Source organism: Opisthocomus hoazin, chromosome 1 (assembly GCF_030867145.1).
Source record: "Opisthocomus hoazin isolate bOpiHoa1 chromosome 1, bOpiHoa1.hap1, whole genome shotgun sequence".
Classification (NCBI taxonomy): Eukaryota; Metazoa; Chordata; class Aves; order Opisthocomiformes; family Opisthocomidae; genus Opisthocomus; species Opisthocomus hoazin.
The window spans coordinates 109,018,828-109,043,792 of record NC_134414.1 but is presented as its reverse complement, the minus strand read 5'-3'; the positions used below and the strand labels follow the sequence as shown (position 1 = coordinate 109,043,792).

The 24,965-nt window shown below is 39.6% G+C and overlaps 1 protein-coding gene across 4 annotated transcripts in view; it reads right to left on the bottom strand.

The window, feature by feature from the left end:
• Positions 1 to 24,165, bottom strand: part of SCAF4 (SR-related CTD associated factor 4) — a 48,563-nt gene extending 24,398 nt beyond the window's left edge. The window contains exons 1-12 of one of the 4 annotated variants that reach the window (XM_075433001.1): positions 23,885 to 24,165; positions 12,706 to 12,789; positions 12,054 to 12,098; positions 11,026 to 11,187; positions 8,530 to 8,665; positions 5,904 to 6,043; positions 5,172 to 5,348; positions 4,713 to 4,813; positions 4,149 to 4,196; positions 2,891 to 2,999; positions 2,373 to 2,540; positions 921 to 1,006 (exon numbers count right to left, since the gene is read on the bottom strand). In XM_075433001.1, coding sequence (XP_075289116.1) covers positions 921 to 1,006; positions 2,373 to 2,540; positions 2,891 to 2,999; positions 4,149 to 4,196; positions 4,713 to 4,813; positions 5,172 to 5,348; positions 5,904 to 6,043; positions 8,530 to 8,665; positions 11,026 to 11,187; positions 12,054 to 12,098; positions 12,706 to 12,789; positions 23,885 to 23,914 — 1,286 coding nt within the window. In that variant the 5' untranslated portion in view covers positions 23,915 to 24,165. Of the gene's footprint in view, positions 1 to 920; positions 1,007 to 2,372; positions 2,541 to 2,890; positions 3,000 to 4,148; positions 4,197 to 4,712; positions 4,814 to 5,171; positions 5,349 to 5,903; positions 6,044 to 8,529; positions 8,666 to 11,025; positions 11,188 to 12,053; positions 12,099 to 12,705; positions 12,790 to 22,669; positions 22,793 to 23,884 lie in introns of those variants that run through there. The other 3 variants (XM_075433011.1, XM_075433017.1, XM_075433024.1) reach the window with 3 other exon arrangements.
• Positions 24,166 to 24,965: the final 800 nt, after the last annotated feature.

The window sequence follows — 24,965 nt, the reverse complement described above, 5'->3', positions numbered from 1 at the left end:
AACGTGTAGATGTGGCACTTCAGGACATGGTTTAGCAGGCATGGTGGTGCTGGGTCGACAGTTGGACTTGATGATCCTAGAGGTCTTTTCCAACCTTCATGATTCTATGATTCTATATTCTGCTTCCCTAAAATTTACTCAGTGCTGACAGGCATGCAAGTTACTCTCTACCAGTAAGAGAGGACTGTATAGATACCCAATTTACCTCAGAAGGTCGATGACTTTCAGAGGTTCATAAGTCTCAAGAGTCACTAAACTGTTTCTCATTACCGGTGCACTGAAGTACATACAACATTTAGCTGTATTTATACACAACTCCCCTCAGAGGTAGGAGATTGAAAAGGTGTCTTTTCTTCTCTTCCAGAAGGGGAATTCAAATAAAGCCCTTGACAGTCTTGACTTTACCAAGAATTTTCACCAGTGTTGTCCGTACAGAGAATAATACCCAGACAGTAATTTCTTGAAATTAATCCTTAGATTAAATCAAAATGGACTGTTCTGCTAAATGTGTCTTTTGGCATTTAGTCAGAGAATCCAACCTGTACAGCACAAATGCGCACTTACAAGAAATGACCTCAAAGACACTATGCTGAACAGGGCACTCCAGATGCCAACTCTAAACACAGGTAACAAGGCTATGTCGTAAGCCATTGAAAATGAGCTCCACCAATAGTTCAAGAAGTTAGCTTACCTCTCAGCTATTTAGTGTCATCTCCGTTGGAAGTTACCAACCCCACAGCAGATCTGGCAGCACAGCACCAGATTCTGCTCCAGATAATCAGCGTAACTCTCCTCAGTACTTGTACAGAATTAGCAAAGCGTTTTCAAGTCTTTGGACATGACACACTTAAGATCCTTCTATTAAAATCCAATACTTGATATAATATATACCCTCACTAAAAGAACTTTCACTACTTTACCTTGATGCAGATCTAGATCTTGACTTTCTGTTGTCAGAAACATGACGTTTTCCCTCTTGAATAGGTGGCTGTTCCACTTCCATATCCTAAAATATTAAGTTGACTAGTGTTATGGGTGACTAGCACAAGCATTTTACTTCATTTTATGCCTAGATTAATTTATTTAACAGCACTAAAATTATATGGAATATTCACATATGTGAGATTAGAATGTAATGGAATTCTCCTCAGAAGCTTCACCACTACTTTGTAGTCACTAACAGGGAGAGAGTCCAGTATTAAATCAACTTATTACAACCACTGCAAAAACATAATAAAAATAATTTACACACAATTCTTATTTTCAATTTGCAAATTATGATTTTTCCACATTTTAGTCAATTTCAGCACCGCATATACTTCCACGGAATATTATTATATTCCTTAAATCAGCCAGTGGATCTTGCTTTGTCATCAAAATCACAGGCAAAGTAAAGTCTACTGGAAAACTCTTCTACAAGGCATTATAAGAAACTATTTTAAGCCATATATATAAGCAAATTACAATACAATAAATTTGAAGAATGAAGCAGTAAGTCATCAGCTTCCCACTCCAGAGCGTGCTGTGTCCTGCCTGGACTTTAAACAGGCTTCATGATGCGACCCTGGCAGGGAACATCTGAACAAGTAATCTCTCAGAATGCACTGTTTCAACAGTATTCAAGACTAAAAAACTAATTACAAAGATACTCTCCAGAGTTGTCCCTTTATTCTAAGTGGAAAGCAAGAACTTATTTCTAGAATCTGTGACATCACAGGTCACCACATAAGGACAGCCTGGTTCCATCTCTATTTCTCTTTTTAGGATTTCCTTTTCGTGGAACAAAAGAGGCAAATATATTCAACTTTTTTTTTTTTTCCAAAATACAGGCTCACAAAACAGACTTCTCTTTGATTTCTTCTTAATAGCAGCCAGTTACCAAACTAACAATATCCCTCAAAATCTGAGGAACAAAAGAGAGGTGTTTACACACTTGGACTTTTACAGGTATCCGAGTCCACTTCCACTATATTAGCTATCTACCAGGCCCTTAAAAGTTAACTTTTCCAGATATTTTCTCTTCAGAATGAGATTGCATTGTTAGAATTCCATGGAACTAAATATTCCTGAAGCATGATGCAGTCAGGAAATGGAGGATGAGGGGAAGCGGGAAGTGGAAGGACAAAATGCAATTCAAAGTCTTTCACAAAAGGAGGCATAAAGCATACACATGCTGGTTTTGCTAGACTTCTGAAATACCAGACTTGCCATGTAGCACTGCAGCTATCCAGCTTTCTCTCAGATGAGCTACCCTCACAGCCATCTCTGTCCATGTTTGTCATGAAATTTCCTCTCCTGAACAAACTATGCACATTTGAGAAAGACATGTATTAGAGCATTTAAGTTAGTTTGTTCACTTAAGGGGCCCTCACCTGCTGATGTGGTTTTTGCATGTGTGATTCACTCTGTACTGGAAAAGGTGACTGAAAAGTTTGCTGCACAGGTGCTGTTGGTGGAATCACAGGCTGAGCCATGGGTGGATACTGCGGGGTAGGCAGGAGACCAAAACCTGGCATTTGCCCATTAGGAGGAAGCGGAACCTTTGGGGAAGAAAAAATGAGAAAAACTCCACTTAGGAAAAAAAAAAACGACATTAGCTTTCCCAGTTGGCTACAGTAAAATTGTATCTCTGCTCCAAAGTCACAATAAAAGACCAGAAGCCCGAAAAAGATGAAGCAGGTCAAGCGTTTTGTGTATAAAATAAAAATCTCGTTTTTCAAAGTCTGACTAGAACAGAGAACAAAAATATGTTTCTTGTGAAAGTCAGAAGGCTAAGCCATACCCACTCTTCACTAATAGGAACACTACTTCCTTTCTTCTGCATCAAAGAAAACAGCAAAAGATAGGAAACGTAACGCAACAGAGGGACAAGGGAAAACTCCAAAGTTACCTGGTGACGCATTGGATCCTGTTGCATTCCCATCATTCGCTGCTGAAAAGGATCCATATTTGGGAGCTGAGGAAATACTGGCTGTTGTATACCTTCTCCTGGAAACCCACTAAAACCAGTAATATTTTGGTGAGACAAGTCAGTAGATATACAGATTTTTTGCCTTTATTTTACATATTTCTATGTACATTTACACATTCTTGCTTCGAACTCAGACAGAAAAATTATCTTTATTTATGATCCCATGTCCTCTCTAAAAAGTGAAAACAAAAAAAAGGAGAAAGAGTGACTTCCTTATCTTTTCTCCACTGTAGGAGTAGTCCTTTAACATTTAATGAAAAGCTACATAAAGGTTTTAGCATCTCTTCCCCCTGTACTTACATGACCTTGCTAAAGATCTCAGTCTATGGAAATCTTTCATGAAGGTTCTTTGCCTTAGGCTAACTTTCTACCTTTCCAGTTCCTCTTCTGGGAACAAAAGAAGTAAGCCTTTTCCTCAAGGAAAATAAACTGGCCATACTTTTGCTGGGAAAAAACCTTTAGTTTGGGAGCAATTTAGCTCAAAGGAGAAAAAGATATGTGTATCACACATGGATTAAAGTAATGCCATACACTTCCTGATTCAACACACAGAATGGACAGTGCTCAGGGAATTAATGAGGTCTGTGCAATTAATAGGACCTGTTTACAGGACACGGTTTGTGTAAGAAACTAAACAGGATTTCACAAAGATAAAGGAATTTCATGGTGATGTGAAATGGAACTTTGTAGTATTTTAAGACACAGGTGCCATACAATTCTTCAACGTTTCTGGACAGATCAGTTTCTCGTGTAGAGTATTAACGATTTTGTGTGTCCAAAATGACACTACTGGAATCAAACCTTCAGAGGTATCAACTACAAGGTAATAAGGACAGAGGCTTTGAAGTGCGAGAAACAGAACATTAACATGCTGAAAAGCCTAGTCCAATGATCTCTATTGGGAATACACAAGCAGTGCTTCTGTTTGACTCACCTCATCTTTCTGTACTCCAGAGTTCCATCTGTATTATAGGGAAAATACTACCAATTTACTTAAAAGGCATTTTAATTAACTAATACTTGTGGAACATTAAAGTGCTTAAGGTGATAAACACAGTAAGAAAGCTAAGGACAAAGTTAGTGATTCTGTTTTTGAGAGCAGAGTTTGGATGGCATATACAGAAAGTCAGACACGGGGCCACATACTGAAGCAGGGAAAAAAGAAATATTGACTAACCCAGGTATTGAGCACCATCCAGCCTGTGCACTGAATAAGAGAGGGGTCCTGTGGAAAAAACTAGTATGTGATCATGTAATTTAAGACTTTATCATAACGCATATCAAAAGGGAAACTGGAGTCTGAGTTAGTTTGCGTGGGTACTTCATGTTTGAGAACATAAAGCTGCAAAGCCAATCTTAGTTTTTTAAATAGTTAAAACTACCACAATGTTTGGAACAGCATCTTTTCCCCAGCCAGCAAAGCAATCCAGCTGATTACTAACAATGCCCTGACACACTTAGTGGTGCAATAAAAACACGGAACTCATCCTGAAACCAAAACTGAGCTTTTCTCTACGGAACACATTCCTCAATCAATGATGCAACATGCCAAACCTACACCAGATCACTGAAATAAGATGACAAAATAAAAAAAAAAAAACACAACACCAGAAGTTGTTAACAATATTTTAACTTTGGACTTGAACAGTTAGGCACTGAAGTAACTTGGAATTTAAGCAGCTTTCTAACCTAAAGATTTTTTATTACAAAGATTTGTTAATTTTATTGACACAAAACTTACAAAGTTGGCTGAGAAACCGAAGCAGAAGGAGCTGAATCTTCTTTCTTTGCCTCTTCCACTGCTTCTGGTTCATCATCATAGTCAAACCGATCTAGCAGCTTCTGAAAGAAATCACATTGTATCAACTATTTTTTCTGTATCTTATATAATTGGCAGCCAAAACATCCTTATTATTGAAGTCTTACTACATATCTAACAGCTCTGGAATTAAAGACAAGGTTAGACTCGGGGGGGGGGAAGTCTGTATTCTAATACAGAATCAGAAACCATTCAAAGCCAGTTTTATTCAGCTTCAGAAAATGCAAGGACTATACAAAAAGAAGTCAATCTCCAAACGGAAAAAGAAGAAAGAAAATTTGCATAATTTTTCTCCTAACAAATGGAGGACATTGAGGCTTCCATCAAACAGTCTTCCACTGAACTGAAAAAGTTAAACACCAAGAACAAATGAAGACTTACTTTGTCAAATGACGTTTTTTGCTCAGGCGGTGGGAAAGCAGCTTTTTGCTCTGGTGGTTGTGCTGCTGTAGTTTTCAACTGAGCAGTAATAGCTTGAACCTGAGCCATCACAGTGTTATCTATGACTGGTGACTGGGGTTTTTGAGGCTGCTGGAAAGTCTGCAGGATTTGCTGAAGCTACAGAAACATATATAGTATTAAGTATATATTCTTATATAAACATGTAGTATTGAAGGAATTGTAGGACACAAATCTTACCTCAAATCTGACTATACCACAGGATGAATACCACCAACAACCTGACTTAACTAGGGAGAACTTTCAGCAAGACCAAAAGTCACTTTTTAAACACTTCAGTGGCACAATTCAGCAGATCTCAAGATTTCCATATTCAGACTTTTCAACACTGCAAACATTTAACTGTTTAGACTGAACAATAAAACTCAACATCTTGTCTGACATATCCCGCCTGTTTTTGAAACTTTGTAACTGCATCAATTCAGAACGAATTATTTAGGAATATATAACTGAATTTTCCTCAAATACAATACTTACTGGATAGAAGGGTCACAGACCATCCAAATCTTGACTTTAACTCTTACAAGTTTTCCACTAAAGACCTTAACGAGGTTTTTTGTTTTGCTTCAAATCAAGGATATTACTTTATCATTTATTCCCCCTCAATTAACACAAACTCTGAGGTCAGAAGGGAACCAAATACAAACAGGTTACCTGTTGTCCTTGCGTTGTTTGAAACAACTGAGCTACAGCTGCAAAGGCATCAGAACTGGGCAACTGTGGCACAGTAGGTACTGAGTTAGCAGTAACTTGAGGGGGCTCCGAAGCAACCTTTGCTGGAGGTGGCGGTGAACCTGAGAGTTTCACAGGAATTGAGAAAGCACTACATTACTCCAAAACATTCGCCTTACTCTTTAGTGCATTGATCTACCTCCTCAAATCAAGCGTCTACCTACAATACTCTATTTAACCCAAAAAGTCCTATCTAAACTACCCTAATTGCATATTCCATTCATTTTGCCTTTAACTGCTCCATTCGCTGCTCACATCTGCGCATTAAATACACTAAGAAAGAAAACAAAGAAAAATGGCCTACCTGAAAGCTAGTCCAGCATGGTATTTTAGATCACAACTCAGTGTTTATAATTGTAAAATTTCAGAAAAGTTAAGAGAAAAACTATTACTCAAACAGCGTTAAACAATGCGTATCAATACACTTAAAATGTTAGTTCCAGTTACAAAGCTCTGGACTCATTCTTTTGGATGAATATTTCAAATCAATCATCTAACGGTTCTTTTCAAGAGCAACTGAGTTTCTTTTAATACTTTCTATTTTCTAGCAGTAACTGAACTTTTGCTGAAATGCCTGGTAATAATTAAAGGTTTCTAAAAATTATTTCACAAGCAACTCTTTTTCTTTGGTAAGGTTTGTTCACATGCTACTTTTGCATAGGCACAAGCCAAACCTGAATCTGATACATAAATCCCCCTACCATGAAAACAATTTTCACTAATTCTTCCAGGAAAAGACTCCCATTTCCACTAAGCTTTACTAAAACCGAGATCACATTTTAAGACATGCTATTAGCTTTGTCTACACATGCAGTTCTTCCATTGTCTTTGCTTTAGATTACAATGCTATTTTTAATAAACTTTTTGCCAGTACAAAGTAAATTAGCAGTAATACCATCAATTCATACATGCTGTAAGCAAGTAACTATTCCTTAGCAAATATATTTCAACGGAGTACTATAAAACTGTACAAGGACAGACAGTTAAAAAAACTCCACAGACAGTGAAATTTTTAGTTCGAGACACTAACCAAACACATTTGCCTCCCAATACCAACTTCTTTAAAGCCATTCATCTTAAATTTGCAGCTTAAATAACTGCAATATTGACATGCAGCAAGCAGACAAACGTGTTGGATAATATCTTCCCAGAAGTCAGATGCTACATAAAAATACTGCAAAAAGACACATGATTGTTTTTAAACATAAATTATCTCCTAAGTTATTTCCTGTATATATTCAAGATATTTGCTTGCTTAAGGGAGAAAATTCGCATTTCTTCCTCTCTCTTTTTTTTGGCTGAACAGACTTTGCTGTACTATGAGCTAAACAGATTCTATTTCAGATAATGCATTAATACATTTATTATTATTTATTAGCATATTTATTTCAGGGCCAAATTATCCCCTCCAGTGCATCTGGATAATCTCACTGAAATCAGTAATTCTGTACATGAAAATCTATGCAGCAGGTACCCAACCGGATAGCTAGTAGTGATGAGACAAAGATGGAAAAATAGTGCCACTCACCTGTCATACCAGAATGAAATTGTGTAGCCACCAGTCTGCACCCAAGCTCAGATACTAAGAGGTTCCCTCCCCCTGCCTGGCCATGTTCATAAAACATGTCAATAGGACACTCTTTCCTAAACACCACTGGAGACAGTTTCACTTACGCTATTGTGCATCATTATTTTGTCCTCTGTCACCCCACTTCACTCACTCCATTACATTTTTTGCCAGTCTTACTCCAACATACAGGAGTGCAATATATAAGGAGGTGACCAATGCCAAGTCTGAAATATAAAGTGCAAACTCAAAAAGAAGGCCCTCCAGAGAAAGAGAGAACTGTGGTACACATATTCTCACCCACAGTTCGGTAACCTCACTACCAGATTTTTATGTGGCATAAAATAGGTCAGTGAAAATACTGTGGGAAGGCCATCGTTACTTTACTCCTTAGGTCAGCGGTTTTCAACCAGTAGTCCGTGTAAAAGCCTACTGCCAGGCATAAATATACCATTCAAGAATTCAAATTTGAAACAGCAGCTAAAATATTTTGGGGCTGTATATTCAAAGAGATTGACAGCTGTTTCTTTCAGATACTAAGCTGATTCAAATAAAAAAGAAACTCTTAACATGTAAGGTCACACTTTATTTACCCAGATTCTAACACAAAAAAATGACATCAGAATTATAAAACTGACAAACAATGAAAAAATATCTCAGACCAAAAGAAAAAAAAATTAAAGATTTTTTTAAGAGAGGACACTGAAGTCATCTGTAAGGGAAGTGTGCATACCTATGTACATATGTATACACGATATAAATTTCAGATATTTTTCCAAATGAAGTGTTCACATTCTGATAATTTCTGAAGTACAGTATCAGCATTTATCTAGAATGAGTTCAGCTGGTCCACATAATTGTGACAACAAAGTTGAGTTTATTAATATGCTACTGTTGAAACGAATAGTGGGCGCTTTAACGTTCAAGCAAACAAGTTATTATCATCCATCCCTTTAAAAGAAGTTACAACGTCATTCATACCTTCATTATTAGTAGCATTTTCTGTCATTGGTGCAGTGGCACTAGTTCCTGCTGCCATATCCAGAAGAGGCTGAATTATTTCAATTTTAAATACTCCATTTTTCTGCCAAAGGTTCAGGACTCGGACTATTTTACTCTGTTGAGGCAAAGGCAAGCATCAACACTTAATACAGCTTTCCTAATTCACAAACTCCATATTTATCTTCTGTTCATTGAAAAGAAAGGTTTGAACAGTATAGCAGTTCAACATAATCACACACACACCATCTAGCAACCCCTATATGTTGTCACACAGGTCAGCAAGACCTTTTACACAGCAAAGATAAAAACTGCCAACTTATTTTTCTATCTGCTTTAATATAAAGCAACTTGTGCCATTTTTCTAAAACTGTTCTGGCCAGTCAGGAAATCCATGTTTCATACGCAATAGAGGAAGTCACATCAGCCCCACCATTTCTTCACAGATGGTCATGAAGAGGTGAAACAACAAATGCATCAAGACAGACAGAGAAAATGAAAATGACCTGGAAAACCCTAATGAAGAGAGGAGCAATTAGATCATAAAATGCCAGAACAAAGCTTTAAAGTTAGATAGAAGATTGTTTGCTTGAATTTTTTTCTACTAACCCAACCAATTCTATATCAACACCACAAAACCCATCTCCATCATTATTCAAAAGATCAGGAAAGCAAGTGGAAAACATTCCAACTGATCACTGCAGAAAGATTAAATTAGAACCTCTGATTGTCAGCTGTTATTTTAAGCTCATTTCTTTTTTTAACATTAAGAACAATGAAGCTTTCAGGAACAAGCTGGAAATTAGTCTTTCCTTCTTTAGCCCAGTATTGAACAATAATACCTAACTAGATGTGCTGCTTCAGTCGGAACACGCAAGCAGGTGAAAGTCAGAATGCATGTTGTATTGACATACCTGTCCTTTTTGTATGCTTAGTTATCTGACTTGCACACATACACATTTTAAGTACTTTTTAATTCCACTGTAGCTGCCAAAGATGAATCAATTCAGTTTCTTCTTGTTTCAACAATAAAATGCCTTACTGTGACTCAGTTATATATACCCATGCAAATCCATCTATACTTTTGTTAGTTAAGTGATTATAAAGAATGTCACAAAATGTTTTCTACAATAAGATCAATTAGATAGAAACCTGAAATGGCTATTTTTAAACAAGATTTTGGTCTGAAAACCAGTTAACTTTAAAACAGCAGCATTTTTTGGTTTTGGATATCTATCTCTCCAGAAGACTTGAAAATAATATTAAGGCCAAAAAATGAACAAATTTAATACTCTTGTTTTCAGTCATGTATTAATCTTACAGAAAAGCTAAAAAAAAAAAAAAAAAAAAAAAAAAAAACCAAAAAACCAGTATTATTTGTTTAAAAAAGTAGTGTTATTTTCTTTGGATATCAACCATAGTTGTTGTGTATCTGCAGATCAGGTTTTTTTGCTTAGGTACTGGAAAGTCATTACAGCAAGTATGTTACAAATAGTATTATTACCCTAGTGGAAAGCATCTTCATTATTTTAGCAGTGAGATATCAAGTAGTTCCACGAAGTAGCTGGATAGTCCAGCTCATTTAGATGAACAAAATGGTAACCACAAAGACAGAAAGAAGAGATTGCTCTACTTCAGCATGGTATTAACCCAGAAGCTCCAAAATGTCAGACTCAAGGCCTAAAGGTCTAAATGTTCCATATTAGAAAACTACAGAGCATCAAAGCCTTTCAAAAGCTTAGTTAGAAAGTCAGGGAAAAAGTCAGTTATAAAATGTGCATTTTGCTCTTACGGTACCACAATTAAGAAAAAGAGCAAGTAGGTTTTCTGGAAACCAAGTGGCAACTTCTATAACACTTTGATCTTGGGATTCTTTTGAAATTGTTCTGACAAGAGGGCTCAAGAGCCATCTTCTGTTGATAGCAACCTGGACCATCATGAATTCAGGATACTTTCTGAGCCTCTGTTCTATCAGCAAGTATAGCAAAACTAAGAAAACCAAGGTCTTAAACCAGTCTCGACAATGGAGACCAGCAATGAAATTCTCAAGTATGGGATTTGTAAATACTGAAGAAATCAACATGATGATTTTCTTAGAAAATATTTGGGAGAGGAACCTTTGCTGCCTACAACACCAGAGCTTCTCTAACACTTTCTTTCTGTGGGAGACACCACCTTCCACAATCAGCTTTCCTGAAGGAGCCTCGAGAAGAAAAGTTTTTGCATAGTCACACACACTGTTGAAGTGTCTGCACAGGCAAAACAAAACTGATGAAGTGAGGTAAAATAAATATTTCAACTAGAACTTTCATTTAATTATCACCTTTGACAATCTTTCTCAGCATGTTTTATCATTCCATATAATAACATTCACTACCATGGACATAGAGAATCACCAAATTAGCTTTCCCGTAAGTGGAAACACCAAGGTAGCACTGTTACCAATTCACAACAACACTTCAGAAATTATAGTTGTACCTTGTCTTCAGATGGACAGAGATACAAATACTGGAATGTGGCAGTAATATTTTTAGAGAATCTTGGCCCAAAAACATCTTTGTCCGTTCCAAACTGGTGACGAGACTGACGAACAATAGAGTCAATAACGTACAATCCAGGGACTTTATATTCCGGTTTGCACTGGAAACATAAAAATAGCAGTGATACTAACAAGGTAACATGCATACGCCTTAGATCCTTACATGAAATCTATACTTAGCATACTTGGGTAGGAAAAAAAGAGTTATTTTTTTTTGTTTTAAGTAGAATTCTCCTAGTGCTTCACTTTCATTTTGTTTATAGAAATGGAAAAGGAGAAAAACATGCTTTCACATTTGGGACACAGTAAATATACCTGGATAGCTTGAAGCAGCCTTCATCTTCTCTATCACTGCTTTTAAAGTACCTTTAGCTTGACAACATGTGACCGCAACAATACATCTAGTACATTACAGTGCAGATTGTCACAACTCTGCTATTAAGCTACCTGACACACTTAATGCACTGAACTACTTCCACCAACCCTATTCTCCAGAATTTAATGCAAAGTGCTTCTCTTTGGAGGTCTCTGAAGGACTCTGAACGAAAAAGAGTATTCTTCCTGTTCACTCAGAGGAACTTACTTTAGGCAGCATGATGGCTTGGGTTTCGCAAGTAATAACTCTAACCTGTTGTTCTACATGCCTAGGTAAGCATGAAAACTGCATTTTCTGAAAAAATGTATTATCTTAGCCAGTGAAAATGATATTGAAGTTCAGGACCCCCAGTTTCCTCGCCAGTTGCTGGGTAGATGAGGGAGGGGGAATTTCACAATTACTGTTTTTACTCTCCTTCTTAATGTACTACAGAAAACTAAAATGAGGACATTATATAGAAAATCCTAACAAAACAGAATTTCCTCCCTCAATCCCTGAATAAACAGAAGCCTTTGTGGTTATTTACTACCATTATTGATAAAATCTAATAACAGATGTAGACACTATCTTTATCAGTAGATTATTTTTTACCTTTTTGATAAACTTCTCTACAATCTGGACAACATGCTTGTAGAGCTGGAAAATAAATACATAAATTAATTTATCATCTACTCAACAGTGGCGCATCATTTTAGAAGTATTTTTACTCTTTGTGCTTACCACCATTTAGGAAAGACTACAAAACCTTGTAGTCACATTCTAAAAAGAAGTATGTTATCAAGGTAAGTTAGTCAAGCACAGAGAAAAGATTTCACAGGGGGAACAGACAGAAACAAGCCATCCTTCCTGTCAGAAGCGTGTCAGTGTGTACACAAAAGACATACTGCTTCTAGAGTGTTAGTGAGAGCTTTCTGGATTTACTTTCTAAGCAAGTCCGCTGTGTTTTAATATGCTAAGGTACAGTTGCATCCAGCAACATTTAAATTTTTATAACATAGAAATCACCCTAGTGGGTGTAGCATTGAAAACCAATGACTAAAAAAAATATCAAGCTGGCATTATGCTACTAATCTAAAACCAAGAGATTATATTCATCACCCACTTGTTTCTAGATAACATTCTTAGCGCCTGTTAGAATAAAACATCCATGAAGCTAAGACTGGGAAACCCAGAGATGCATTTACTTAGAAGTAAAATAAAACATTGCTACTGTTAGTTTCATGTTTGTTCCACTGTACTTTACCTTAATAGCTTTAATGGCAGCTTTTGTGATGAGAATCATTTTTGCCCGGGAAATAGGAGGTTTCATCTCCATCAGTGAAAAGAGCTAAACAGAAAAAATAAGTATTAAAAATGTATCTGAAGTTGAAGCAGTTAACCAAAAAGACAATATTTCAGACAACTGATTGATTACTGACATTCCACGCTAGGCATCGCCACAATGCTGGCTGACCCTTGAAACAAAGAGACTACCAGGTAGATCTTTCTAGGCAATGTTCAAAGCTATCCTTCTGAACTAACCCATGTTCACTGATTTACCAGACTGTGACAAGGCTTCCGTCAAAGTTCCATTTGTGTCTAAAAATTATTATCTGCTAACTTATGGTATGGGAAGTTCCTACTTTACAGAAACAACAGAAATAACTGCATCTTGATTTAAATTAGCCTTAGTATCTTCTTAGCAAACAGAAAAATCAGGACAGCCCTACAGACAGCTAGACTGACATAATCCTATAATCTTAAAATAATGTGCATAAAAGTATGACAACTTCCATCCACAAAGGCAATCAAATTAATACTAAGTTTTCAAATTATCCTGCTATATACAGGCATTGCAAATGTCTTTAATGGAGATGTTTACCATTTTGTTTGCTATGACCATACCATATTATTATTAAAATTAACTGCACCAGCTGTTTGGGGAGAATTGTCTGCACTCGTCTCCAAACTAATGCCACCCAGTGGAAAAGTTCAACCCTCGAGGAAAAAGTGTTCAAAGTTTACAGATGACAGTTTGAGGCATTCTGTGAAGCTGACTTACAGAACAATCCTGATCTCACTCCTATAAACACACATAAACAGGCACACTATTTCACAGAGTTTTAATCGTACCAGAAGTTAAGAGTAGTGCTATTCTGTTAAGACCATTAAGTACAGAACAGGATTCTGCAGTGCTAGATTTAAATACTCTTCTTCTGTAAAGTCTGAATTCACAGAACGCATATTCTATATTGAAAGCATGTAGGCTACAGGTAGGATGTTCAGCTCTTCAAATCTGAAAATGTGACTCTAAGCAAAAAAACCCCAAACTTCATTATCACAAATAGCATCATCACGACTTACATTTTGTGTGTGAGGACATTTATTACAAAACACTTTCAGAAAGTCTTGAACCTAGGCATTCACAAAAGACACTGTTCTTTCTTCCAGCATTGACCGTAACTCTGAAAACAAGTATTGGCTCACATTTCAGAAGCTGAGAGAAACTAAAACTTGCACACAGAACCATCTGAGCTGACGAAACATTCCTGAAGGTCTGAACACAGAAAGCTGAGGGGAGAGGGATACATTTTCCTCAGGATCCCAGCACCACCTGAACAACATGACATTCTGATCCTACTTTGCTTTCTGTAGCACGTTTGGAGAGAATAGGGAAATAGGGGATTTAGGGAGGTTTTCAAATAACAGTCCTGCGGTCCGGCACTCATAAGCATGCATGCACACACACCAGAAGACACCAAAAATCCAATGCACATTTCACCACTTTCCAGACCACTCTGTCTACTCTGGATCTACAGTGAATTCTATATACTCCATAAGCTACTATTCTAATTTCATATCATAAAATAACCAGCTGCAAAAACTACACTGTATGCTATACTATGTTTTTACGGCATACTGTGCACACTTCTGTTCTACCAGTCATTAGTCTTGGAAGCATAATCCACATTGGCTTGTCAAGACCATTCTTTCTTCTCCAATTTTCCTTTTTCCAAACAGAAAGCGAAGCCAGGACACCCCAGTACTACTTTTTAATTCCTCCTTCTACTTCACAGCTTATGGTTAGCTGCTCTGCTTCATTAAATATTGTTTTCTATTCTTCCTATAAACTCAACTTTCTACTTAAGCTGGGGCTTACTAAAGCCAGAATCATTATATTGTCCTGACTTCTACAGTGTAAAAACACATGGAGATCTTCAGCATTTCCTACACACAGATGATCATTTGTACCTTGAAATATTTTTTGCATTATGTTTTGCATTACATAATTCGATTTTGCTCTTCACAACAAAGAAAAAATAAGAGTCCTTGGATACTAGCCAAAAAATGTAATCGATTATTTGCCACAAAGCAAAATAAGAGAATAAAAGCATCTTCACTTGACAAGGTAATGGAAAGTAAGATGTCATTTAAAAATTTATCTCTTACTGTACTATTCATTTAAAGTTCTGAGATACTTGTGAAGTGACCAACTTACAGATTTATCCACTATCTCCATTAAGGAAAAAAACAATGCAGAAGATAAAAAAAAAATTGGCCAAATATTTAAAGCCAAGTAAAGTGATAACAAGACTTTCAGCAATACAAAATGAAAGCCTTACACCAATAAAATACAAAGAGTAGGCAAGCAGGTATTTACCTTCTTAACTCAATCCCTAATCCAGGAGATATGAAAGAAGAAAAATTGTCCTTCAAGACAGTGGTAGCCAGATATCTTTTCCAACACCAACATTAAGTCAAGATCATGACTTTTCATTACTAATCTCCATAAAAGGCAAGTTCTAGTGCCAGAATGTCTGATTTTTAGAGCTATTCAAGGTGTAAGACATACTTCAGATAACAACCCTTCTTGCTGAGAAATCACAGTACGGACAAATAAAAATTGTCAGATAAAAGACAGAAGGAGAGAGGTGCCTGCAAGTTGACATGCTTTTTTAAAAAAAGCTTAATTTCAATTTTGAATTATATTTCTTTAGAATAAAGGCAAAGACTCTTGACGAATAAAGTCAATTCTACTATTAAAACTCAGGAAAAGCTGTTTTAAGAGGTAATGAAAGACAAAAAAAAAACCCCTCCCAAAACCCAACACCCATAAAAAAACCACCAGAAGGCTTGAAAAATTAGAGGGAGGAAGAAAACAATAGCCAACATTAAGACAGGCAACTCCATATCCCTTCCTTTACACACCGAGAAGCAACTGGACTTCCAGAGAAACGAGCCAGTCCCATATAACAAGAACAAAGAAGCCAGTGTGAAAGCAGCACTTCAGCATATTTCAGGAACGCAACCACAGAGAACCAGGAAACTGGGAGAGCTCATAGCAGGACAGAAGATGACAATAGACAAGTGGCCGCAAAAAAATAAAAAGTGTCTTAAAAGGTATCCCCAGAATGATGTTGCAACTGGGGGAAAAGAAAACAAAAATTAAATTCCAAGGAGAAAGAAACTGCCAGAGGGCAGGTAAAGGGAAATCAGCTGGATGCACTGAAGGAGCCAGGGACAATGCAATAAAGAATATGGTAGCTTGGAGAAATTATTAATTAAAGAACACAAGAGGCTGAAGCTAAGGCTAATAAGGCCGGAATAAACAAGAGCTTTGGAGGAACCGGATCGAGCCGATCACTGTAAATTGTTCCTTTGCTGGTACAGACAGCACTCTGGGCAACAGCAACAAAAACATATTAAAAGTAAAGAGGTCAGTACACAGATATTCGCAGCTCAGGATGAACTACAGCTGAAACATGTAAATTGAGATGCCAATACCTTTTTATGTATACATATGCACACATACATATGTATACACGTGTATGTATATGCATATATACGTATGCATGTATATATATGTATTCTGCCCTCTCTTCACACACACCCCCAACACTATCTCTTGGAATAGTGCATCAAAACTTTGCTGCCTGTTTAAATTTTCATAAGATTTTAGAATACCATATGACTATTTTAAACCAAATTTTTATTTAATTTTCAGTATCACAGTTACATGTGTCAAAACCATGTTTTAAAGATGGGTAAATCTGAAATTTAGCAGTCCTACTAGTTCCTCATGGATTTTCACTGTCAGAAGGGGAAACTGTTCAGTAAGATGCTCATGTACTTTACATTTGCATATGTTCAATAAGACTTGGATCTTCTTTCACACACATTTCCCAAACCACTATATGACAACCCTTCCCCATTTTCAGAGGACTGTCCTTCCAATAATACATCTAATTCCTCAAAGGGCACCACGATCAGCTCAAGAAACAACCAAAGCATAGAAACTTACACTTTATTAAAAAAGAAATAACAAAGGGAACAGTAATTTGCAGCTTGAGAGTGTTTCCAATGTGTCGCCTCACAAGAGAAGCCTGTCCCTGGAATGTTGCACTCTACAAAGCTTGACCTGCTAGAAATTACTTGCTGTTTTTACCAACCATAACATTGGATTTTTTGAGAAACAAAAAACAGCTCCTAGTTGTTCCCTACCTTCCTTCCCCATATAGTGACACCACTGGCTAAAGAAAAAAGCAGGAGTTTAGTTCTGCCTCTATTTCTTCTGCCCCCAGCCCATTCATTTGGCAATGAAAACTACCCAGGGTATCTCGTTCACTAGGATGAAGCGGTATGACAGGGCGAGAGACAGCAGGGGAAAAGAAGTGAAACTTTATTATTACATAAGAAATTAATTCAAGGACTATTGAAGACTTGTACCTTTATTCAGTTCTGATAATTTCAGTAGTTTAAGAATTGTCTCCTGCTGTCTGCATGGATTCTTTTAACACACAAGGAAAAGCTAATGTAGAAAAACTACTAGAAAGGCTTAGTGACAAAATGTGATCAAAATCATTAAGACAAAGGTCGTAAGAAAAACTTTGCTATTTCAGTTCTAATAGTCTCACCTGTTGAAAGCAGTATGAAAAAACCCACACTTTGTTTTACACAAGCTCTAGCTTAGGATACAATTTCAATTTAAGAAACTCCAAACATTTGTGGAACCTCCCTATATCTGAAAGTGTGTGCGCTGTAGCCGCACATTTTTAAAAGGAATCATTTCTTTATTGCTCCGTATCAACCCATGTACTACAAAAAAAGCGGAGATATTAAAGTGCCTACTAAACTCAAGCCACAATACCAAATATTGATTCAAGAGTATTTCTGTGTACTTTTCATAACACTATGGAAGTACAGGGTAAAATATCTATAAAGCCAAGAACCTCAATGGCAGAAAAATCATCTGCTCATTTTCAGGCTAATAAATGCAATTAAGTAACAAAGATGAGCCACTCATTAAATGACAGCAGATAGCAAAAGGGAGACTAACCATACTGCACGCTATTTAAAGAGCAAGCTACTAACCACCCCCAAATTAAAATTCAATGTAAAGTACAGAAGTACTATAGAAAACACGTGGCAGGAGTGAACCAACCAGGCATTCCAACTCAAACTGTAGAACCTGGTCCAGTTCATAAGCCCTGGGTGAGGTTTACTAGGAGGGATGGGTAACAGGAGATGGAATAGGATGACAGTGTTTAGTTTTCAGTCCTTCAAGCAACAAATTATTAATTCCTGCCATTCTACAATTAATGTGCTTTGAGAGTCTACTTTACACAGCAACCTGAGAACTACGGGTTTTTGAAGCAACGGGGAGAATAATTATTTTCAAATTCACCCACAGCCTTACCTTAGAATCCAAAAAGACAGCATGTTGGGGCACAGCCTGTCTTCAGAACAAGAGCAAGTTGCAATGTAGGAATACTATCAACTTCATTTCGTTACTGAATTCATTACAAGAAAAGCAAAACCAGACAGTGATGTGTACACACCAGCAGAGCAGGAACAGGGGTCCCAAGGGAAAAACATAAGACACACGGTCAGAGAAAAAAGGCAGCTCATACACTTTCCAAACCTGAAACTACTAGGAAAGAAGTGAGGCAGTGTCATCCACCGAGACTTATCCCATCGACACAGAAAGAAAAAGATCAGGCTTATATCCTTTGGAGTATCTCACGCTTGATGTATGATCTTAAGTGTGCATCTGTTTTAAGCGAAGGTAAAAATACCTTTTAAGACTTGAACTGACTTCCTTGGCTTTGCTCTCTCACTGAAGGTTCTTTGCCATAAAAAGGTGTCTTTATTTACAAATAAAGAGGTATGGCTCCATTCTATATACTTACTAAATAAAACCCACAGAAAAGCAGCAGCACAGATAGAAGCATGATCTACTGAAAGAGAGACACAGTGTTTGCTGGTCGCATATATTTATCTCCCTTTCCGTATAAAACTCATTGCTTCCTTTCCTCTTCAGGTCCCCATTCTTCCTTGAGCTACTAAGAAAAGGAGAAAGATAATGATGTCTACTAAACTTCTGTCACTAAGCTGTGTCTCAGAGGATCAATTTAAGTTTTAAATTCTTGACCATCAGCTGGGAAGCATACCAAGTATTAAAGGCTGCTGAAGGTAAGTGATCACCATAAAATGCAGAGCTGTCAAGCTACACTTTTTGGAAAATAAAGTGAGATTTAAATTTGACCAGATATGAACCCCAGGCAATGAAGCTAAACAGTACTTCATCAACTAAGCTATTTCTGTGGCCTAGAAAGACCATTCACAAATTCTGAATCACTGGGGAGAAACCTCTTTACAAAAGACACTCATATGAAAATGACATCATAAAAGTACACAGAATAGAATTTTGTTTTCTACTCAAATGCTTTTGAAACTTCTCTGCCTCTTAGGATCAGTGCTGTGCTTGTAAGTCCAACACGTCTTCTGAAAAGCTGTTCATCTCATTTCTTCTCTTACCAAGAATCTCTAATAGAATGTCACAGCTTTCAATATTCCTGGAAACAGTTCCGTCCAGAAGCAACAGACACAGCTCTTTCAGGATCACAGCAATGATGGACCCTTCACTTATTGTGATGCAGTCATAAAAACAACAAAGCAACTTCCATCCCAAAAGAGCTGCATGCTACTTCTGCAATAATTTCAGTCTGGGTCTCACAGTTTAAAAAAGGGACTAAATTCAGTCTAAAACTCTAATAGCACTATCCTATCTTTCTCTCCCTCTACCCCATCCAAGCAGCATTTGAACTGCTGCTTAAAACACTCTCCCAGGACATGTGGGAGACAGCACAGACTTAAAAATACAGCCTGTTGCACCTACTGGAATATGGGAATCATTTTTGGGCAGCTACAATAGGTAGCAGCTTTCGCTGTTTTCTGAAAGAGACAAAGGGTGCCAAAATGCACAGAAGACTACCTTAATCTTTCCTCCAACCACAGATAGTAGTAGTTGTATGCTTTACTATACAACAGAGGGAATCTAACCAGGGTTCACGAGTTCCAGTAACTGCTGAAGAACCACTGTGAATGATATCCTGCTAACCTCTATTTATAGGACCTAGGGAGGGGAGGGGAAGAACAGGGAGCAACAGATGGTAATAGAATATGCAAAATTGAGTCTTACCATTAGCGTAAGATAGCTATACTAGATCAAAAAACACAACTGTCCAGTTCACTGAATATGAATAAATAGCAAAGAAGAAAACTGCAGCTCTACCTTTAAAGAAACAGACCACAAAGTATCTATCCTGTTTGCGATCTAGGCATGCTTAAGTGGGATATCAATTGTTGCAGTGGTACAGATTTAACTATTACGAACACGAGACACACAATTAAGTGAATATACTGCATTAGTTGATACAAATATAAGATTATAAAATAGGAAACTTGACTTTATTCTACTTCTAGCAGCAAGACTGTGAAGAAATCTCTTATTTCTAACTTTTATAACCAGTAAACTATCCCTCAAATTTTTCAGATTGAAGAAAATGAAACACATATCCCCTAAATTAAAACATGACAAGGACTAAAATTTTACCAAACATGGTGGATATGTGTTTTTGTTTTTTAGAAAAATGATTATTTGTTTTCTTAAAAACTTCAGAAAATTATGCACCATTATCAAGTTACCTTTTGTGATTTCCTTACACTGTACTATTAATTTAACACAACATATACACCTAACAGTACATGAATTCTAACTGACTCTAACTCATTCTTCCAGGATGCAGTTTGAACTAATTTCCTCGGGGAAAATATACTATACTACATAACAGTCAAATCCCACCTAGTCAGTTGGTAATATCTGCTCAGAGTACAGCTGGATAAAAGTAAAGCAGCATGTTTGGTCGATACAAAAAAATGTGCTTGCTCCTGTAGAAAAATAAGAATTTTTAAGAGGCACATTTACTGGTAAACTTCCATTCAAAATACAGGTACAAGGAACAGGACTAAGGGAATGGACAACACAAACACGATCAAATTACGCAACCCGTGTAAGTTACCACTCGCCACCAGAGCCAAACTAATTGACTCGTAAGTGTTCCTTCCTAGCTTGCCACAATTGCTAAGTGCAACATGCTAGTTCAAACCTCTATATTTAAGTTTTACCTCACAATTCAGATGGGCAGATAAGATCACACACTTATCACAATTAGCTGACAGGTAGAAACTTGTTACTTCACTGCAACACAATCATATATACTGTCAGAAGCCTATAACCCAAAGGGCAGGAACTGAACTTCCAAGTAGAACTGGAACCCAAGTCAGCCAAAACTACAGATGATTTCTAGTGGACTGGGTGAACGGCTTCAGTCAAAACAAAACGGTACAAATGGCATAAATGGAAGTGTTGCTGGTGCTTTTCTCTTCCTCCCTAAGCTCTTTTGTCTGAGAAGAGGATACCAACACAATAGCTTAGAGGATGCCTAATTTACGGCCATGATTTGACGTTGGACCTCCCACCATTCAAGAAACTGCCGTAATCACCAAACCCACCCCAAAAAATCCCAAATGATCAGATCACTTGAAGCAGTAAGTGGCATCTCCTCCTTCACGTAGACTGGCAAAGAGCTGACAGCTGCCACCTCCACAGAAGAAGAGACAGTGAAGCCAGAAGCTCATCACCTCTAGCATACATGGGAAGCCCTGCACAAAACTCATGGCTGCTGCAGTTAAAAGTTATAAATTATAAAACCACAATTCTCTGTCTATAGTGGTATTAAACAACCATCAGCCAGCAAGTTCAGGAATTCTTGACCTACAGGGTATTCTGTAGATACCCTGATCTTCGCTGTTGAAGCTATTCCACTCTCAATAAAATAATTAACTATTCAGTGAACAGAGACTGGTACCTCTGTAGTCCTCACAATGTCAATACACTGTAACACAGTCTTACAGACAAAATGAGTTCTCACACACTCACTAGCCTGCACTATTCCCACCATTCTGTGAATAATGTCAAGACCTTTTGTAAAACAGCTCTTTCACTTTCTCCACTTTCATTGAGAAAGCCCAGAAATGGAACAATATCTGACTGTAAATCTTCCCCTTTTCAAAAAAGTCTGAGATGTTTCACACTTCATTTTAGTATGTATTGTTTTGCACGCACAGCTTCAGGCAACATGCTGGAAAGTTAAAGAGAACACTTTAAGAACTGGACTTTATGTTCTTAGCTAGTATCACAAACACGCCTTCTGAGAACAGGACGGCAATTACACAAACCCTGAATTTATTAACATGCTAACTTTACACCAAAGTAGTCCTATGGAACTAGTCATACATACAAATGATTGCAGTACAGGGATTTTAGGAAGTGTAGTTTTCTTCCCCATAGCTGACGTTCAAATGAAATCCAGTGTTTTAATACCTTTCAGCAACCAGACATCAGAATTTCACTCAATATTTCTAATGGTATCAAACAAAAGCATCATGCTTTTACTACATCTGTGAGGAAAATGTATGAAATAAAACATGCCTATTTCTAAAATGGAGATTAGTCACGGGATACCAAGAACCACTGCTTTCACTCTAAAGTCACACATACTTTCACCACCGGATCAGCAAAAGAAGTGGGTTTTATTGTTTGAGAAACACTAAGCACTGTCTGTACAATTAAGTAGGTAGCAACATGTTGAAATGAAGTGAAAGCAATCATCTGCTAGGAGTTCTGTTTATATTCAGGCAAGTAAGGATACTTCTATTCTCCGTTTACACGAAAATTGAAAATGCCGCATGCACGTCATTCTATTTTAACATCTTTGGGAAGGTTGTTTTGTACCCTTCCGTACCACTGGTTCCAAACATCACAATACACCCATAACACGGGAAAATAAATAAAAATAAAACTGCTAACAAGAGCTGTATGTTACCTATTTTTCACTTTGTACTTCTGTAATTTTGTTAAGGATGAGCAGATTTTCAGTTGTATGCATGTGTACGACAAGCAGTCGCAGAGTGAACTTTACACAGCATGACTTCATCACATGAGAGTAGTCTGCCATTTTTCCTCGTTTCTGTTCAGCAAACACGCACAGCAACCTAACCTTCAAAACGTTTTAAACATTCTGTAATAGGTTCTGGCTTAGCTTTAACTGATTATCTGCAACAAGAATAAACATGTTCTACAGTCCATACAGGATCTGCAAAAGTCGAATCATCAAACTGAGGTGGGAGCGTCACCTAAACTAAGAACCATTTTAAATCATGTGTCAAAAACTTTATAAAGTAGAGGCTAGAGTATTTTGTCATATATAATGCATAAACAATCACAGCCCATTTTGTTTCCAATTCTGACTGGTTAAGGAATAAAAAAACCCAAAACAAATCAGAAGACGACAGGGACCTTCTGCGTACGATGAAAGGAGACAGAATGCCTCACGCTTCCCAACCCACCTCCCATGTCCCTAGCGCTGGGGTCCCACCCCCAGCCGTGGTTTCTACACAGAGAGAAGCCCCCTCGCAGTCTTCCCTCTCCCCGTTCAACCCCCAGCCTATGCCACCCGCCGCCCGCTCACACGGCAGCTCTCTCGCCAAACCGCTGCGAGGAAATAAAAGTGCTCCGCGCCCCGAAACGCGGCTTCCCTCTCCCCAACAACGGCCAGGCGGTGGGAACGCCTCGTAACCGGGATCCCGGCCCGGACGCTCTCCGGTGGGGCCAGGAGGAAGCTGGGGGCGGCGGGGGGGTGGGGAAGAGCCCTTCATCGTCCGTCGTCCACCCCCCGGCCCGGCCCGAGCGGGAACTCGGGCTGCGGCGTCGCTCGGGGAACGCTGCAGGCCGTTGCAACGGCCGCGGCGGGCCTGACCCCGCTCGCCTCCATTTTACTCAGGAGACCCGATCTCGTCCCCCCTCCCTCCCCGCGCCCCCCGGGCCGGCGGGAGACCCCGGGCCGAGCCAGGCCCAGCGCGGCCCGGGCCCTCCCCAGCGCAGGCCTCTGGCGGCGCCGCACCGGGCCCGCGCGGCCCAGAGCCGGAAGCCGAGCGCCGGTTGGGGGGGGGGGGCGATGGCGGCCACCGTGACCCCCCCACACACACCCCTTGCCCCGCCGCGCGCCCCCGCCCCGCGCTCCCCTTCCCCCGGCTCCCACCTCCTGGTTGAAGGCGTTCACGGCCTCCATGTTGGCGGCGGCTGATGCGGGCGGGCGCCCGCGCGGGGGAGGGAGGAGGGGCAGCTCGGTCCCGCTCAGGGGCTGCGCGCGGACATGGCCGTTCGGCGGCGGCGGCGGGGCTCGCGCTCTCCCGTCTCCCTCGCTCGGCGGGCTCGGTGCGGCGTCTCGCTGGCAGGGCCCCGGCACAGACCGTCTCTCCCCGCGGGATGGCGGAGCCCACGCCGCGCACAGCACCCTGGGATCGTGCAGGCCTCCCGGCCCCGCGCCACCCACAGGAGAGAGAACGGGGGGGGGAGGGGGGGGGAGCGCGCGCGCGGCGCGGGCACCACGTGACCCAGGGCCGGGTTACTCCCCGGGCCCCGCCATGTCAGCGCCGGGCCCGCCCCCGGGGAGGGGAAATGGCGGGGATAAAGCCGCCCGGCCCGCTGACACCACCCACCCACCGCGGTGCCGTTGTCGGTGGTGTCTTAGGGCCGGCAGCATCTTCCCTCAGCCGCGGGGTGGGCGGCGGGGCCGGGCCGGAGGCTTCGCGGCTCGGTCCCCTGAAGGGAGGCCGCAGCTTCTGTGGCGTTGTTGGGGTGGCGGGGTGGGGCCTGGCTCGGCTCCGGGGGCGGGTCGCGGTGGGCTGGGGTGGAAGCGGCGCCGGCTTGCGTCTTCACGCTTGTACACTACTGGGGTTTTTTAATTCTCTGTAGTCGTGTCTGGCAGGTGGCACAGAGCAGACGCTGAGCCCCGCTCGGAACTGAGGGGAGGACCGGCGCTGGAGCGCGTGTGGTGCCTTGCACGGCCGGTACCGTCATGGTGAAAGAAGCTGCGGTGCTTGCTTAAACATAAAACGGAGCGAAAGTGGAAGGCTGTTTGCAAAGTCAAGTGTTTTGCACTGGTGAAGAAGATAGGTAATCAGTGACGGTATTCACGCTACCAGTGGTAGCTAATGTTCGTGAGAAAACTGCATGTATGCCGCGAAGTGTAGTTTCAGGACATTAGCAGGCTATTGGCTATTTTAAGAGTGCCTTTGCCAGGCACGCTGTCAAGTGCTATAGTAATGTGTTGGTATCGA